General features: G+C 36.4%; 2 protein-coding genes across 2 annotated transcripts; one reads left to right on the top strand and one right to left on the bottom strand.

The window, feature by feature from the left end:
- Positions 1-2,408: 2,408 nt before the first annotated feature.
- LOC126965331 (vesicle transport through interaction with t-SNAREs homolog 1A) lies at positions 2,409-12,637 on the bottom strand. The gene is made up of 6 exons (XM_050808874.1): positions 12,351-12,637; positions 10,991-11,052; positions 10,407-10,527; positions 6,036-6,241; positions 5,720-5,896; positions 2,409-4,745 (listed from the first exon to the last, which is right to left on the bottom strand). Exons 1-5 carry the CDS (start codon positions 12,442-12,444, stop codon positions 5,747-5,749), a joined length of 633 nt encoding a protein of 210 aa, XP_050664831.1. The 5' UTR covers positions 12,445-12,637; the 3' UTR covers positions 2,409-4,745; positions 5,720-5,746.
- A 26-nt stretch (positions 12,638-12,663) lies between these two features.
- LOC126965497 (radixin-like) lies at positions 12,664-19,149 on the top strand. The gene is made up of 3 exons (XM_050809130.1): positions 12,664-13,049; positions 13,329-14,521; positions 19,109-19,149. Exons 2-3 carry the CDS (start codon positions 13,693-13,695, stop codon positions 19,147-19,149), a joined length of 870 nt encoding a protein of 289 aa, XP_050665087.1. The 5' UTR covers positions 12,664-13,049; positions 13,329-13,692.

Genomic DNA, 19,149 nt, shown 5'->3' with positions numbered 1-19,149 from the left:
CGCTGGGCACAAAGGATCCGAACTGCAAAGTTCTTAAGAGGAAATATAACCGTGCCTCCAGATTTTTTAAGCGACAAATTGCCCGTGCGAAGTCAAAGCACGTTGTCAAAATCGGCGAGCAGCTTTCCAGTTACCCGACCGGAACACGCAAGTTCTGGTCGTTTTCGAAAGCTGCTTTCGGTAACTTCAACCAGCCGTCCATGCCGCCGTTGCACATGAGGAATGACACCCTGGCCCATACGGCAAAAGAGAAAGCCGATCTCCTGTGCGCTCTTTTTGCCTCCAACTCGACTCTTGACGACAACGGAAACATACCGCCGACCATCCCGCGGTGTCAGAGCTCTATGCCTGAAGTACAGTTCAGACAGAAAACTGTTAGGCGAGCTCTGTTTTCGTTGGACGTCAGGAAGTCGGGCGGGCCGGATGGCATTTCTCCAATCGTGCTTAGAACGTGTGCCCCTGAGTTGCCGCCGGTGCTAACGCGTTTATTCCAGCACTCTTATTCCAAAGGCATAGGTCCCTGACTCATGGAAGTCAGCTCTTGTCGATCCGATCCCAAAAAAAAGGAGACATATCGGATCCGGCAAACTACAGACCTATAGCCATAACCTCCCTGATCTCCAAAATTATGGAGAGCATAATTAGCCGCCAGCTCTTGGTATACATAGACAGTCACCAGTTGATGAACGACCAACCGCGTTCAGAAGAACACATAGATGGGCGGCGGCTATCGAAAGCAAGGGGGAAGGCCTGGATATATCGAAGGCATTTGGCCTGGATATATCGAAGGCATTTGATCGTGTATGTCCCAAGGCGCTTCTCTCAAAACTTCCATAATTTGGGTTTCCCGAGAGCTTTTGCAAGTGGATCTCCACCTTCCACACTGGGCGCAGCATACTGGTCGCTATCGACGGTTATTGGTCGAATCCTAGGCCCGTGAATGCTGGAGTGCCCCAAGGCTGTGTGCTATCTCCGACACTGTTACTTCTGCATATCAATGATATGTTTGACACCTCCGACATACATTGCTATGCAGACGACAGCTCTGGTGATGCCGAATACACGGGCCATGCAGGTCTCTCTCGGGAAATTGTCGACCAGTACCGGGAGAAACTTGTGTCTTCTATCGAGTCCTCTCTCGGGAAGGTCGCGGAATGGGGTAAATTGAACCTTGTCCAATTAAACCCCCAGAAGACTCAAATCTGCGCGATAACCACTAAAAAAACCCCATTTGTCGTATCACCGCTCTTCGACAACATTACCCTTACAGCCTCGCCTAGTATCGGAATTCTGGGTCTCGAAATCTCGAGCGATTGCCAATTCCGTGGCCGTCTGGAGGGCAAAGCCAAGTTAGCTTCGAAGAAGCTGGGCGTCATCAATAGAGCACGGCAATACTTCAAGCCGGCCCATATTCTAGCGCTGTACAAAGCCCAGGTCCGGGCACACATGGAGTATTGCTGTCATCTCTGGTCTGGGGACCCAGTGCTCTGTGAACGGCTGGATCACTTGGCGTTGCGTAGAGACGTCGCTTCATTGTGTGTCTTCTACGGCATTTATCACGAGGAGTGTTCCGAAGAGCTGTTTAACCTGATTCCTGCCGCCGAATTCCACCTTCGCACGACACGCAACAAATTAGGATATCATCCCCACCATCTGGATGTCTGGCGGTCTTTCACAGTGCGGTTTTCAAGGAGCTTTCTTCCACGTACTACAAAGCTGTGGACCCTCTTGTTATTCCTCTGGTGTTGCAAGAGAATGTGGGCGGCGGTGATCACTTAACACCAGGTACGCTTGTTTGTCCTCCTATTCCATAAAAAAAAATATTCAGTAATTTAAAAGAAATATTTATAGTGACTATTCAAAGCGGTTAGTTTAAGCCTAATTGAATTAAGATTATTTGACTATGAATACTTATAACATTATGTGGCGTCGTACATTATAGCCTCCTATCAATATCTACCAATAAACACAAAAAAAAATCCCAGCGGAGGAACTCGGTTTATATAGTACATTCATAGCTGGCAACATATTTGTTTAATGGCGTCTGTTTTGTTTACAAATATTTTGCTGTTTTGAGGAATGTATCAGCTTAAATTAAAAGTTGTGAAATAGTATTTAGGTGTGAAATGTGATTTCCTTATCATAATTTTTATTATAAGACGCTTTGTGACACCCTTTCACTGCACAGTAACTCATTTTTCAATTAAATTTCGCGCACTGATTATTCTGGAATTTGACAATGACACTAACGCGGCGGGAAATGTATAAACGACCACATTGAAACTGCTTCATTTCGCTTGGGCCTACTCACGTTGTAAGCGTTATTATTCTAAGTGTGCTGTCATAAACTGATAGAAAAATAGATATTGCAATAGAAATGATGGGTGACAAATTTAAAAGACATGAGGTGTACTGCTTTATTAGTTTATTTATAATTTTACATTTTTATAAGGTTTTATATGTTGTATTACATCATTACATGGATACAAATAAACATTTACTACTTATAGAATATCTGACCTATACACAAAGATAAGACAAATTATCGAATTAATATATTAGTTATTTATCACACAACATGTTTAGTTAAATATTAAAATTATATTGCAATGGTTTCACAAAAAATCGCAACACTAGAAGGACACCCACAGATCGTCATTAGACCACAGTTCATATAAAAAAACATCTGCCTCCGCAAAAAAAAGGGCGGGCGTGCCAATTGGTTCTGACGTCATCACGTCAGTCATGGTTCGGGTTACATTACGCCTTATTTCTCAAGTGTCTGGGTTCTTAAGTTGGCGCTTTTCTTTTAAATAAGCTAGCTCTTTGTTGAATAATATAAACAATAGACACTGCATAATTTTAACAAATTTCATATAAAGCAGGACAGTCACATTTTAAGCGGTTTTTTTTATCTTTACCTACAGATTGTAAATCGATTATAACTAATGAATGTAGTAATTGTATATTATTAAAACAAATGTAAAAGTTACTAATTACTAATATAATAGTTACTAAAACACCATAGAAATAAGAAAAAGCACTTTTAACTCGACTGCTACAGACACATTCAATGGGCTACTGCATTTTCACGGCTTGTCGTGTTTTGACGTTGTTTTAAGTTGATTGATGTTGAAAATGCTTTATTTATCTATGAAACGAACTTTAATTCACACGTCAGATTTTGAATGAAGAAAAATGAATAAATGACATCAATATTATAAACATGAGATGTGTAAGAGACCAATACATGGTTTATCACATCAATTAAATATGACATTATTAAATATACTTAGCTTACATAATATTACAATAAATAAAAATATTAAACTATTTGTGATTATAACTTAGGCTGAAAGCTAGTCAACAATATCATTATGGCACAAATTAGTTCTACATAGACTTATAATCCATAAAAAAAAGTGTTTTAAGAATGATAATGTGTAACCTAAATCAATGTGTGATTCACTACTTATTACATAAAGCACTTTCAATTCTTAGAAAACAATGACACAGTGAAAATCAGACTTAGCTAAAGCTCTCATAGATTATATATTATATTAAGAAGATTTTTTTTTAGTTTTATATACTTACTAATAATAATATATTCTGCTAAACTACAATAAAATATAGCAAGAATATTTTATATACCTCACAGATTATTCGACTTGATATAAGTATTAACCTGTAAGTGCGATATAAAAAAAAAACATTTCAGTTTTTGAGAAAATGGCTTTCTTTGAAATGTAGAGAGTAGATACATATCATAGACAATATATTCTCAATTTATAGATTATAAAATTAAAAGGAACTACACTTGTAATGAAATACATAATCTCCTACTACAATATCATTAATTTTTCCAAATCTTATCAATAATAGAAATTTACGACATTTATTTATTTATATTATAGCTGTTAAAATACAACATGTTTAATGAAGTTATATAAGAGTTTAGATTCATTTTTTATTACAACAATATAAAAAGAGATAAGAGATAATATTCATTATCATGCACATGAACGTTACACAGATATCTAAGTAATTTCATTTTTTTTTAATGAAAATACGGGACTGGACAGCTGATTGATACGCCCTGCCCATAACAATGCAGTGCCAATCGAGATTTACAAAAAACCCCATAAATTCTGTGTGGCACTACAATTATTATTGCGCTCGTCACCTTGTTGATAGATGTTGTCTCATTTGCCCAGTTATTTCACTAGCTATGGGGCGCTTCAGACTGAAACAATGCTTATACATTACTGCTTCACGGCAGATGTAGGCACTGTTGTTGTACCCATAATCAAGCTGGCATCCTGTGCAAAGGAGCCTCCGACTACATGATTTAAGTGAAACAACCTTGCTAGTAAATGAGAATGAAAAGGATAATGCTTGTGACTTAGAACTATGAAAATAATATTTATATTACCGGAAGAAAGGAACACTTTAGTTTTGGATGAAAAGAGTCAACAGTGTGACACTATAGTATACATTATATAACTATGTCAAATCTGATTCAGATATACCTTATATATTCATCATGAGGAATAATAAACACACAATGCGTAAACAGCATCTTCTGATCTTCAGCCACGGAGCACTTTATACTTGAAGCGCACCACCACAAGCAGCATTTTCACAAACAAGAATACCCGGAGCCCGGTGGGCAGCACCCTGCTGCAGGCCAGGTACAAGTAGTATATCCACTGCGCTAGACACTTGCATTCTAGGCTAAATAAACCCTGGAAAATGAAACTCACGTAATAGACAAGCTCAAATAAACTTAATTCAATCAGGCTTCAACTAAGCGCTTTTGAATCTTTACTATAAATGGACGTAGTTAAGCAGAAAGGACTCAAACCACACAAAGACACTTTTGAGTCATAGGGATTTGAAGTTTCAGCTCTAAATAATCTTCCATATAAATATCCAACAATACAGTTTCTGTGTACATTTTATAAATAGGGTTTTCACTATATGACAGATTCGACCTTCAGGAGTATGTTGGCATACTTAAGCCTATTTTGACCAAAGTGTGATTTGAGTCCTTTCTGCTTAACTACGTCCAAATATTTCTTTTAAATTACTGAATCTACGATATGTTCGGTAAAAGTGTGGCTCGTCAAATGAACATACATTACAATGGTTATAATATACATAAGAAATTAGTTTGTAGGGTGCTGCATCCAATATATAAATCGGTTTCTAAGTTTAAAGCTTTGTAAACATTGATGTTATGATTATTGATAGATTTGAATCTATACTAATAAATTGAGAGCCGTTTTTTCCTTCAGTTATACTAAAAAACGACTAAACCAATCGAAATAATACTTATAGTATAAGGTGCAGCGTGTATGGGAGAGGGTTTATATTGAATGCATCCACATTGAGAGCATGAATTTATTGTCTGTTTAGGGTTCGTGCAAATGGTGGTCGTGATTATTTTAATAACTATATCTGCGCAAAGATATATTTGAAATAATATCGCCCTGCGTAGTCCGTGGTGCATGACCACGTCAATTGCCGTTTGAATGCAGCCAATGATATAATCCGTTAATGTGTTACCAGTATAGGACCTGTAGACACAAACATGGATGGGGATGTGGTCCTGAAAATCTACACACAGCCAGAGAGTAGACAGGCCCCTTAGTGGAGGCTATTGTAATTTTTTTATATTCTATTTAAATTTAATTAAATATACTCAGCTAGGACAGACCTTGCAATGTCTTAGCGGGGCCTCTAGCTAGGTAACATAGAAGTACACCATAGCTGCAGTGAAGATAGCAAGCAACAGGAGTACACCAGCCACTACTGCTCGATCCTGCAGGGCCCGAGACAACATTGTCTTCACAAGTCGGCCGGATCTGTTTAGCTGTTCATCCGTGTTCCTTAGCTGTATAATATAAACATCAATTAATATTCTTTTACTGACTTATTTATACTACTTTCCAAACAAACTTTTTTGTGTAAGCAAATTTGGTAGATATTATATAGTTTAACCTAAGTATATGAAATGACAAAGATATAGTTACCCGACTTCTGGACCTTTGTATGGTCTCCCTTTGATGGTGCAGGTCCTGTAGTACCATGGAACCAATTTGTTCTGTCTCCAGGACAATTTGATAGCCCTCGGTCAGGTTTTTGCCAGTTCTCTCCAATCTTTCTGTGTTGTCTAATAGTTTGCGCCGCTGCTCATTTGCTGTGGTCCACTCTTCATATTCATCAGGCTCAATGTTGTCTATTAAAACACAAAACATTATTAAACATACACATATTTTAGAAACTGTGAGAATCATAATGTTGACACCAGGAACCTTGTTAAATTAAAAGAAGCTTATGGCAATACAAATTAATTTTAAATCAAATTTTATTTACTACTTTTTCACCTCTCCAGCACGATAAGGGCGCTATTGCTACGTGAAATCTAGCGTGAGGGAAAGTAATTTAAATTTCGAACCCCACGTGACCATACATCCGGGAATTACTCCGCGTTACTAGTTATATATGCAACTTTTGTGTTATAAGGGGTATTAAAACACGAATATGGATTTATCTCACGAGGCGATGCCGAATGTTATAAATCCACATTAAGATGTACGTGCTTTTTTGAAGGTACCCATGTCGTATCGTCCTGGAAACAGCGCACAAGGAAGTTTGTTCCACAGCTTTGTAGTACGAGGAAGAAAGCTCTTTGAAAACCGCACTGTGGCGTGTTGTGCGATGGTGGAATTCGCCGGCAGGAATCAGGTGAAACAGCTCTTCGGAACACTCCCCGTTATAAAAGCGGTAGAGGACACACAATGAAGCGATGTCTCTACGCAGCGCAAAGTGATTCAGCCATCACAGAGCACTGGGTCCCCGACAATTCGCGCTGCTCTGCGTTGCACGCGGTCAAATGGATCGAGCTGATACTGGGGTGCGCCTGGCCAGAGATGACAGCAATACTCCATATGTAGCCGGACCTGCACTTTGTACAGAGCTAGAATGTGGGCCGGCGTGAAGTATTACCTTGCTCTATTTATGACGCCCAGTTTCTTCAATTTGGCTTTGCTCTCCAGATGGCTGCGCAATTGGCAATCGCTCGAGATTTCGAGACCCAGAATTCCAATACTAGGCGAGGCTTTAAGGGTAGTGTTGTCGAAGAGCGGTGATACGACAAATGGAGTTTTTTTTTGTGGTAAACGCGCAGACTTGAGTCTTCTGGGGGTTAAATTGGACGAGGTTCAATTTACCCCATTCCGCGACCTTCCCGAAAGAGGACTCGATAGAAGACACAAGTTTCTCCCGGTACTGGTCGATGATTTCCCGAGAGAGACCTGCATGGCCCGTGTATACGGCATCACCAGTGCTGTCGCCTGCATAGCATTGTATGTCGGAGGTATCCAACATATCATTGATATACAGAAGTAACAGTGTCGGAGATAGCACACAGCCTTGGGGCACTCCAGCGATCACGGGCTTAGGATTCGAGCAATAACCGTCGAGAACGACCAGTATGCTGCACCCAGTGTGGAAGCTGGAGGTCCACTTGCAAAAGCTTTCGGACTTCCATGAGTCAGGGACTATGACGGGCCGGATGGCATTGGAGAAATGCCATCCGGCCCGCTCGACTTCCTGACGTCCAACGAAAACAGACCTCCCCTAACAGTTTTCTGTCTGAGCTGTACTTCAGGCATAGAGCTCTGACACCGCGGGATGGTCGGCGGTATTTTTCCGTTGTCGTCAAGAGTCGAGTTGGAGGCAAAAAGAGTGCACAGGAGATCGGCGTTCTCTTTTGTCGTAAAGGTCAGGGTGTCATTCCTCATGTGGAAAGGCGGCAAGGACGGTTGGTTGAAGTTACCAAGAGCAGCTTGTGGTAAAAAATCGTTGACGACAAGTTCTGAACAGCAGAGGAGGCCATACTTTGTATTAAATAATCCTATTCTTTCACAATAAATTAATTTTCTTTAGAAATGTCATTTTGTTAAAAAAAAATTTAGTTGCATAATAATAATAATATTGACACACTTTTACACAAATTATCTTGCAAAAGCCTGTGATATGGGTTGCAAGACAACGATATATTTAATACAATATACTTACCTAGACAAAAAATAAAATATAGCATTATAATGTGAAAAACCATCCTAAAATTTAAATTAGTATATGTTGCTTAGATTTTTTTGATGTGTGTAGTAACCCTGCTGGTCAGTCGAGTTAAAAAACCCACACAAATTCGCAAAATCAGCTTTCCATATGTTAGTCGATATATTTTGTATATATGTACAAAATATTTAAAACCAGTATTTTTAGTTCTTTTCCGAATTTATCTGTTAATTACAGAATTAACTCTACCATTAGTGACGACAGAAGAAGGCGATTAATTTAATTATTAATTAGGAAATTAGGAAAATCAGCAGGAAATGCAATATAACTTGACCCCGAGTCCATACAGTTTATACCAGTATTTCATAAGGACTAAGGATTCAGAAGTGGAGAGATTGTTAAAACTGTTTACATTTTATAACTTGGGAGACATAAAGGATATAATGTTCAAACATTCACAGTACCCACAAGACTTTCGACAACGACCAGAACTTGCGTGTTCCGGTCGGGTAACTGGAAAGCTGCTCGCCGATTTTGACGACGTGCTTCGACTTCTCACGCGCGATTTGTCGCTTAAAAACGGGACGGTTATATTTCCTCTTTCGAACTTGGTCGGACGTTCCGAGAGGGGCGTCGCCAGAGACCTGGTAACTATGGGGATGTGTCAGTCAGCAGAAGATCTAATAAGGACGGCATGTGGGTATCCACATCCGAGAGCCGCGTTCGCGACTCAACCAATTGGGATAGGCCATACGCCAACGCAAAATTATACACAGATCTCCCTGCGTAGTCTGTCGTACCTGACCCAAGCCATTCGGCATTGTGCCCGTTGAAATCACCCAAGACTACGATTTCAGCGGAGGGGATCAGTGCAAGCACGTCGTCAACGTCCCTGCGTTACCACTATGGGGCCTGTAGACACACGCATAGGAAGCGGTCCTCAAAATCTACACAGAGCCAGAGAGTAAGACAGGTCCCTACCCTCAAAATTGCCGAGACGGCGACAGTACATATCCTCCGTTACGTACACACATACCCCGGCATGAGGCAAAAAATTGTGCTTAATTTTGTACCCGGGGTATGTATTTTTTTTTTTTTTATAATTTTGTGTTTTAATATAATTTTGAACAAGTTACATATTATAGTAACAGTCGAGTGGATAAGCAATAAACTTAGATAAACGCACACAGCAAGGCGTTACTAGATCAGCCTGAGTACTTCAATATAGCCTCACTTATATTGCAGGCCTGTATATAATAATAATATTGACACACTTTTTACACAAATTATCTTGCCCCAAACTAGGCATAGCCTATGCTATGGGTATCATATAAATATGAGGTATCGCTAGGTCGAGATACCTGCGTCTCCGAAAGGAAACACAAGGCCGGCTGCGCCGTCTCAAGGTGGTGGTGGACGGCGTTTAAATTGGAGTGAATTCCCCTGATATTGCAAAAGTCCACGTTAAGCGTGGTACCGTGATGATACTGTCTCGTTTGTCGGTTCTGTGCCCTCCCCAGAATACGACGGGCAGCCCGAGCGAGAATGCTCGGGGAGGGATTCTCCGACTCTAGTAGTGCCGGTACCCTCCTGGGGTAAAATCTCTTTAAGCACCATTGTCATATTAATAACATACACTAACCTATGCGAAACATAGCGGCAAAAGGCCGGTAATTCTGTATTCTATGCGAGTGTAGTAATTAAACCGGAAAAGACTGGCCCGATTGTGCTGACATCATAAAACGGCAGCATGACTCTCCCACTTCTAAAAAGCCCTTAGTCGCCTCTTACGACACCCTTGGGCCTGGGACTCCCCTATTCTTATTACGCCCAGGGGAAGTACAGGGCAACATACTGAGGATTTTTGTAAATGCATCAGTGTACTCCGAAGTTAGAGTTTAGTTTTGGTAGGTATGTGTGTTATTGAAAACAGCATTGTGTTAGAAGTCACTCAGCCAAAAACAAAGAGTAGGCCAACAGGATGAGAGACAAATTCAGGATCACCAAGATTAGGAAAAAAACAGGACTAACTGATGCCACATAAAAAACAAGAAGAATCTAATAAAGTTGCATAGGCTATATCATTAGATTTTGAAAAGGAATGTCGACTAATAAAATAATGAATTGTTATCCCAGAGCTGGGAAGAGTAGGAGGAGACCATTCCAAATATGGGAGGACAACCTTCCTAAGGGATGGAAAAAATGGCCCAAGATGATTTAAAATATTATGTATTTTAATAATAAATTACAATAAAAAATCTATTTTGAACTATGCAATTAAACTCACCATTTTAGATGGCCTGTAAATTAATACTTACATGTGGCTGAGTTATTTAATACAGCATGATATTCATCTCTCACACGTTTGAGTTCTGCTCTGTAGGCAGCAACCCGGGATCCAGAACCAGAACCACGACACTCTAACTCCAACTGTTCAAGCTGCAAAACAAAACAATTTGTGAACACAATTTTTTTTCAAGAGCTTTTGTGTGAAGAGTTTCACATGTTACGAAGGTGAAGCAACCTCCCATGGACCACACCTTAAGTCAATGTGCTTGCAGATTTAAAGGATGGAGTATGATCTAAAAAGCTAGTGCCCATTTGTGTATTGCTTATAACTCCCTGTAATATTATTATCAAGAATATATTGAGTGCTAACAGTTAATATTATTATTTAATAGACTAAGCAGCTTTTGCGGGTGGGCCTATATCATTTGAGGAAGTTAATATGTTATATTCAAAGATTTTATGAGTATTTGATATGATATTCAAATAATGTGTAAACTGGGTTATTTATTTTATGCAGGATACTAGGACATTAGTTTAATTTTCCTACCCTATTGCAGTTAGCTTGAAGAGAATAGCTACTATAACCTGTGAATAATATTAATATTAAGCTTACCAAGTCATTTGCTTCCTCAAAGTTTGTGTGAATTTCCCTTGACAGAACTGCCTTTTCATCAGCTGAAATAATTTTATATTGTAGAAATATATAATTTTTTTTTATACAACTGGGACGCAGACATAATATGTCTGGTGTCAATATGGCAATAACTGTGAACCAGACATATTATGTTCCATCCGCTATAGTCTCAGATTTCGTTTTTTCCTTGATTTTAATTGCGAGTGCAACATTGTAAGCATGAAACAAATCAATTTTGGATGAACAAGGAAAGCAATTAATTTCAACAGCACACTCGGCACCATACAATTTTTTTTTAAATATTTATTCATTAATTCAGGTGCGCGAGCGCCCTTGGACTCAATTTTCTCATGTATCTATCTATATCTATCTGCATTTTTGTGTAAAGAAAGTATGGAGATGTAATCTTTTACATAAAATTACAGTTAAATAATGTTTTGTTACATGTTATTGTTTTGTTAATGTTTTGTTGTATAAAACATTAGCCAACCAACAATTGATAAAATTACAAAGTCATTATCGCTACCATTATTTAAACAATGACGTAGCTTATTTCAAGACGAACGTGCTGGTATAAGTAAAATGCCTATACTCCTCATAAATAGGAAAAATTGTTTACATTGTAACCGGACCTACTCTAGTGCCTGTGAGATGTGCGTGGCGAAGGGATATAAGTATGAAACAGACAAGACTCATGATGGGAAGTAAAAAGTAACTCCCTATTATATACATATATGAAAATTGATGGGTACTAAATTATGGTCCATCAAAAAGGTCCAACATTAGTTGGATTTTGATGGCAGGAATCAGATTAAACAATCTATGTGAATACTCTCTGTGAAGAATGAAGTCAGTGTCAAACTCCAAGTGATCAAGCTGAAATAGTTTGAGAGTACTCAATGTCTGACAATATTAGCAGGTCTGCATTGCATTCTGGCTTGAGCTGATACTGAAATGCATCAGACCTGAGATGAGAGCAATACTCCATATGTGGCCAGACAGAACACACAAATATGAGCTTGCTATACTTTATTGCCGTTCTGTAATAATTATAGCTCCCAGTTTCATAATGAGAAGAGAAATATTAAATGTTTGTTCATGTGAGTAATAATTTATTAAGCTTTATGTGGCTCATTTAAAAATCACTTTATTTACAATGATTTGATGTGAACGTTATTTATAATATTTTTTTACATTGTTTTTCTTTCGAATTACAATATTGCCACTTGCTAATTCTTTGTGTGAAATCTTTTGATATTGCTTTATAATGGGTCACTCTTATTCATTTACTTGTACTTGAACTTTCGAAATACTCAAATTGCCGTTTATTGTTACGTACCATCATTTCCAACTTTCAATCGACCAATTTTAGCAGTGATATCAGCTGTTATCACTGAATATTGTTGTTCATAGGATCGGATCAAAGTAGCCATATTATCTAAAGTTACACTTAGTTCTCGAAAATGTTCAACAAGTAAAATACAATGAAATCCACTTTTCGATAAACCTAATCATTATAATAAGTACATAGGTAATTTTATTATAACTTCAAACATTTGCACATTTGATTCTGAGTAAAATATTGTGATTTGTGACGGAAATGAAAATTCAAAGCAGTTAGTTAGCAGACCTAAAAACACAGACTACAAAACAAGTGCTCACAAGTAAAAGTCACGAGTAAATATATTCTTTGGTAAAAGAGCTCTGTGGTTTTAACTTTTTAGGAGTAGTTTGAACTCGTAGTAAAGTTACAACTATTTAATTTAAAAGTAAATAAAAACGGGAAGAAATAAAAAAAAAGAGTACATATTATATGTATTCTTTGATGTAATGCTCCGAGGGATATATAATCCGTAACCGTAATTAACTAATCCGTATTATTACCCATTTACCATTAGAAAACTAAAGAAAATAGCTAATTTCTCTTTGACTTTGTTTAAAGCTAGAAACCTGGGCTAAAAACAGCATGATTTAATATATAAATATCGTACTTCGTAAGTTCGTAGATAACTGTTTGATTGTAAATTGCGTATGGTAGGTATGTATTATGATATATTCTTTGAATTTGAAGTTAGATAACTTTATGAAAGTACTTTAACTATTATCTTTACCTCAAAATTCAAACCTAGAATCTCTTAAAAAGTTTACGTTACGTTATTATTTAGTAGTTGGTGCTAGTTCATAGGAGAAGCTTCACCAAAATATATAGTATGTATATATATTCAATGTATTTAAATAAGGTGTTTAGTATGTAATGTTTTTTAATAAATTTAACTTATATAGATTAAAGCTCACGTAAAATATTTCATTATTTCAGAACTATGTCTAGAAACTGTGATGAAGATTCTGGTCGAAGTTCGTGTTCGGCTGCATCTTTTGCTATGAGTCCAGTAATTGATCAATGTGGGGAGAATCAATATAAAATAGAAAGAAATAATAAAACACAATCAACAAAAAGTGTGTTAGTGGTAAGCACTGCACCCAGAGATAATAGCCTTATTAAATCTCCCAATGAAAGAGATCCATTCCCAAGTTGCCGAATTTTTAGTAAAAAAAGAAACACAGTTCTTAACTTCTTTGACATGCCTAGATAAGGGGGTCTTAGTAATGCTCATTCATCTGTTGACATTATTTGTAGCACACAAATAGAAAATACTTCTGTAGGAGAAAATACCTCATCTATGAATACTTTAAACAATGACAAAATAAATAAAAATAAGCTAAGTAATTTTAAGAGAACTAAGCCTGTACAGCGGGCTGCCTCAAGACTATATAAAACTGATACTTTGAAAGGAAAAGAAGCTTGCATTGGACCAGAGTTTATTGTGAGGGCATCTCAGCCAGTTAAATGTATGGATTTGACACTTTCAGCTGTTTGTGATAAAAGAATAATTACTGTAGTACTCTTAAATGGACAAAAAGTTAATGTATTATGTGACCCCAATATCATAACAGCTGGACAAATATTTGAAGCATTAGTGCATAGTGAAAAATTTGAACACAATTTTATGCTTGGAATAGCAATCTTGCTTGGTGGTGATTTTGTATTTCTTCCTGATGATTATAAAATAAAAAAAATTGCACCAGATAATTGGCATAAAATGAATCACAAACGAAACAAAAATGTTGATGACAATGTATCAGTTACAATGTTTTTAAGGATTAAATTTTTTCTGCCCAAAAATATTGCCACTAATATACAAGAAGGTGAATGGAGGTATAGAGTATATTTACAACTCCGACGGGCCACAGTTGAAGGACAAATGATTTCAACAATTCAAAATCTGATATTACTAGCTGGATATGCACTTCACATAGAATTTGGAGAATTTTCATATAGAGAACATGGTATTGCAGACTACTTCTTATTAGAGCATTACTTGCCTGAATTTTTAATCACCACAGACATGGCTGATGTTAAATTACGAATGAAAAGGGCACATGAGTCTCGAAGGGGTATTGACAGAAGTAGAGCTATTATTAACTATATTACACTTGCACAAACATTTCGTGATTATGGTGCTCACTTTTATTCTGCTGTATGGGCTACAAGGGATGGCTTTTGTCGTGATGTTTGGCTTTCAATTGGTCCCCGGGGTATAACACTATATTCTAGAAGTGATCAATTGCAAGATATGACACATACAATGAATAGGATTGTCTTACAGAGCCTGCCATGGCATCACATACATACATTTTATTATAACAAAAAAAGTTTATATATAATGCCTAATGCATATTCTGGGCTTTCTAAAATTGGTATCAAATATAAATTGAAAATGTCAGACAGCAAAAGCTTCTTCATATTCTGGTTAGCATCTTTGCATCACAGATTATATTTAAAACTGTATGCCAAAGATGATTTTATCAGTTACTTATCGAGTGGTATCAATGACAATAGTCCAAATAGATTTGAAGTTAGTAATTATCAAGATAGTTATAATTTAGCAGTAAGAAATCCAGGCAAAATAAGGAAACCTGTTAGGCGCAGATTTAAAGTTGATTTATTTGGGGACAAGAGAAATCAGAACAAAGAAAATAACAAACCAGATACTGAAGAGTTGTTGAGACAGATATTATCACCAACTGCTAGCGATGAGAGCGTCTTAAATAGCCCCAATGGCCAAGCCAGCTTGTCTAATGATGGTCTGTCATCTTCTGAAAGTAGTCTACCAAGAAGGCATGGTGTGAAAATGGGAACAAGAGTGTTCAATGGCATGAAATCATCAATATCCAATTATAATCTACAATCACCTCAGAATCATATGTACATGAAATCTGAAGGTGACCTAACCAATACTCAAAGTGATTCTGACGATCTGAATTCAGAAAAAAGACACTGCAATGTAAATAGTATGAAACTTTTGCCTGAAAGGCAATATAGTCAAAATATGCCAAGTGAACCCACTGCATATGTTTTAGAGTCGCCAAAAGTTTCTTCAGATGCATTTAATTACAGCCAATTAAATGAATCATGTATGAATAATTCAATATTTGACAAACTGGACCATATGGAATGTGTTCAAGGAGAGAGGATTTTTATAACAGCAGTTCTACAGAGAGATGTCACAAATACTTTGGGGTTACAAGTAGCTGAAGGATCTGATGGCAATGTTTATATCAAATCAATAACACCAGAAAGCCCTGCAGATTTGAGTAAAAAGTTACTTCCCGGTGATCAGATTATATCTGTGAATGGACAAACATTATTGAATCTGAAATATGATAGAGCATTGTCAATGTTGCAAAATGCTCCAAAGACAGTAGAATTAATTGTATTACAAAATGTAAGCAAGAATTTATCACAAGAAGATGATATTATGTCTAATAAAACATCAGATGGTCACAAAATAAATGTACATAAAACGAATGCCACATCTTTAGAGAGTGATTTTACTGATGATGAACTCCTTAATGAAGAAGCTTTAAAAACAATTTATGCACTGATAAAATTGACAAAAGAAAGGGTTGTTCAGACAAAAGATGAAACATCAAATTTTAATACCCCAGATAATAATCTACAAAAATGCCATTCAGTAAACAAGCTATACCATGAAACTGACTTTAATGTGAAGAGGGAGCACCCAAACTATAACACACTCCATTGTAATGGTAAGATTAAGAGACGACCTTTTAGCCTTAGTGTACCTAGTAATGTTGACTTACCTGATGATTATTTAGATAGTCAAGACGACATTTTGCTAAAAAAATCTTCCCTTAAGTCTATAGAGTCATCCCTGAAAAGCATCGACAAATCAGTTAAGAGCTGCTCAACTTCAAATGTGGCTTTGCCAAGGAATTTTGGTTTTTGTCGAAGGTGGCTGGGCCCTGTGAAATATCCAGTGACACCTTGCAAGAATAGCAATACTGACAGTGCAATAAATAATGACACAGTAACTAGACATTTTGTATATGGTGCTGGAGATTCTGACGAAGATCAAATATTTTTATAAAAAATTATATTTATTAACTTCAGATTATGGCTATATTATGTACCTTATTTTGTTAAATTGTTTAAGAAATATTAATACATTATAATAAATACATATATAAAAATAGGTACTTATTTCATTAGTTTATAATTGTATACTAGCGTTTACTGGCAACTTATTTACTTTGTTATGAATAGTTACTTCGGGCATCTTTTTTATTTTTTAGCATACTTTGCAAATAATACATACAAACTGCTGCAGTTAATTGTAAACTGTTTTTATATGTGATAAAAGGTAGCCTATCCCAAGCTCCATTTTAGTTCTGTAATTAATTTCATTAAAATCAGTTCAGTGGTTTAGGAGTGAAAGCGTAACTTATAACATTCATTCATTACATTCTCATTTATAAATATTTACAACACGTGAAGCATCAAAATACATAAAAATACCTAAATTTAATTCATGTTAAAATTTAGTAATGAATACACTCGTTTTCGTCCATTTGCTGTTAATAATAAGTTGGAGCAAAAGATTTTTCGCATTTTAAAATTAAAACTACATTTTTTAAATAGGTCAATTCCCAATTCTTCATCTACCTATGCCGATCTTGCTCCACTTTTAAAAATGCGTTCCATTTTATGTGTGCAAAAGGGCAACCAGAGCGAAGTGCATCTTTGACATCAATATTCTCGGATTGAAAATGCTTAGAGCAACTTTGTGCTACTCTTACTAATACTGTATTATGTCCATACACGCTACAATTACCTTTCGCGGCTTGCGTTGCGTTTACCTTTTTTGTAATAAAGTTTTAAAATGTATCGTTTTTCTTACAAGTTTATTCATACAATATGCAAAAAGACTTTCCCCGGCAAATTATGTAAGTATATTCGCTTTAGCACCGGTAATGGGCTGAGGTCAATAAGCCGTATCTACATTTTTCGTTAAGCCTACTGACTGAAAGACTGCATAAACTGTATTAATTGTTCACGAAAAAACCGGACGCAAAAGGATAAGCTAGATCATTAGAGAAATTCATGAATAAAGATTAAATTCTTGCACACTAAGTGGAAGTGTCTAACATTATACAACTTGTTAGTGGAGGTACCTGCATGGAACACTATTTCTGTTATATGTACTACCTACTTGTGGCCGAAAAACTTCCTGTGATAGATGTGGAAAAACGACGATGAAGCAAATTTATTAACAACTTTCTTATAATATCAGACGAATGATGAATCGCAGGAACTTTACGGCTTTTTAGATTGGTGTCTGTAGATGCGATTTTTTTAGCTAACCATGTCGTATTATCTTGAGAATTTGTAGGTAGGTAAGCTCCATTGTTTGGATGTATAAGTTTTTTGGTGGTTAATTTCACCCAAAATAGAACTCGATAAACTATTCTTCCGGTAGGTACTTTCTTGTCGACCATTTTCTGAGGGAGTTCTTATATTAAAATACGACCCTATCTATAATTATTGTCAAAAACTTGTTGTAATATTATCACAAACTGTTATTGAATAATTCATATAAGAGTTAGTTAAAGGCCAAGAAGCCTCAGTCATAAACTCATAAATGCAATGCTAACATGATCAAACACATCATTGGGTTGTTGAACTTCTCGTTTTGAATATTGTATCTACTACCTAGTATTAATAATAATTCATATTGTATTCTAGCGATTGTAGATTTCATAATGCCGTTTCATACTAATATTATGACTTTAATTTTACTTTGTGATCTTAAACTTAATTTAAGCTATTATTTTAATGATTACATAACTAGGTACTTATATATAGATATTTGAATAAAACAGCTAGGTACATAAATAAAGCTATTTGCACATCTCCTACATTACGACGTGGCTTCAAGTAGGTGGTTGGTAGGTACAATGTTACTACTTACTAGTGGACAACCTCTGGTAGACCCAGTGCATCCAGTTAGTGATCTTTTTTATTAAGCTAGGAATCACAGGTTCGAGTAACGGGAGTTGTAACTTGTATGTAATTTGTATGATGAATATATTTGTATTCATGATACATACATGAGAATAATTTAATTATCTTTGTACCTGCTAGATCCTACCTATTCCTGAAGAAATAAGACGGATAATATTACAAATAGATTAAGCTTTAAAAAAATAGAGAAAGCATGAACGAATCAATCGACACTTAAAGAAACGAGTCCATTATAGATAGGTACATATTATGAGCCCTCAGTAAATATCTTCTTTAAAATACTAGAAGTCTACCAGAGGACAGTGTAAACGGGTAGGTAGAAACCAGTGTGGTCTAAAAGTATTTTAATTTATCAAACATTATTAAAAGGTTTTCCGCTATAGTCGACTAAACTTGAGTGAGATATTATAAACTTAGCAGGTATTGTTAGAATTGTAGTTAGACCACTCTGGTGCTCATGGCCTGAAATGCGGATAGCAGAGAGTACCTTTGTATATACTAGGCGGTTAGTAAGGGTTTAGCTAGTACTTTACATAATTTGAATAAGGTTTCCGCATAAAAAAAGGAACGCCAAGATGTTGTGATAAAATAACATTACCATTGAGGTCATTCAATTACCGCATAGGAAACGATATTTAATAGCCAGGTACATAACCTGTAGTTACTCTCTAGTACATTATACCTATTATGATTGAGATGTTTGAAGGCAGGTCAAACTCTTGGATTCGTGACAGAAATTAAAAATAAGTGA

This window comes from Leptidea sinapis, chromosome 7 (genome assembly GCF_905404315.1).
Source record: "Leptidea sinapis chromosome 7, ilLepSina1.1, whole genome shotgun sequence".
NCBI classification, from domain to species: domain Eukaryota; kingdom Metazoa; phylum Arthropoda; class Insecta; order Lepidoptera; family Pieridae; genus Leptidea; species Leptidea sinapis.
This window is presented reverse-complemented; position numbering and strand designations above follow the sequence as displayed.

Bases quoted from the DNA above. Each gene is read 5' to 3' on its own strand.
- LOC126965331 (XM_050808874.1), bottom strand. From the start codon at position 12,444: ATGGCTACTTTGATCCGATCCTATGAACAACAATATTCAGTGATAACA. The intron at 11,053-12,350 runs GTACGTAACAAT...AAATTATTTCAG, and splicing joins ATTGAAAGTTGGAAATGATG to CTGATGAAAAGGCAGTTCTG. The intron at 6,242-10,406 runs GTAAGTATTAAT...GTGTTTTAATAG, and splicing joins ATTAAATAACTCAGCCACAT to ACAACATTGAGCCTGATGAA.
- LOC126965497 (XM_050809130.1), top strand. From the start codon at position 13,693: ATGAATACTTTAAACAATGACAAAATAAATAAAAATAAGCTAAGTAAT. The intron at 14,522-19,108 runs GTGATTATGGTG...GTTTGAAGGCAG, and splicing joins TACACTTGCACAAACATTTC to GTCAAACTCTTGGATTCGTG.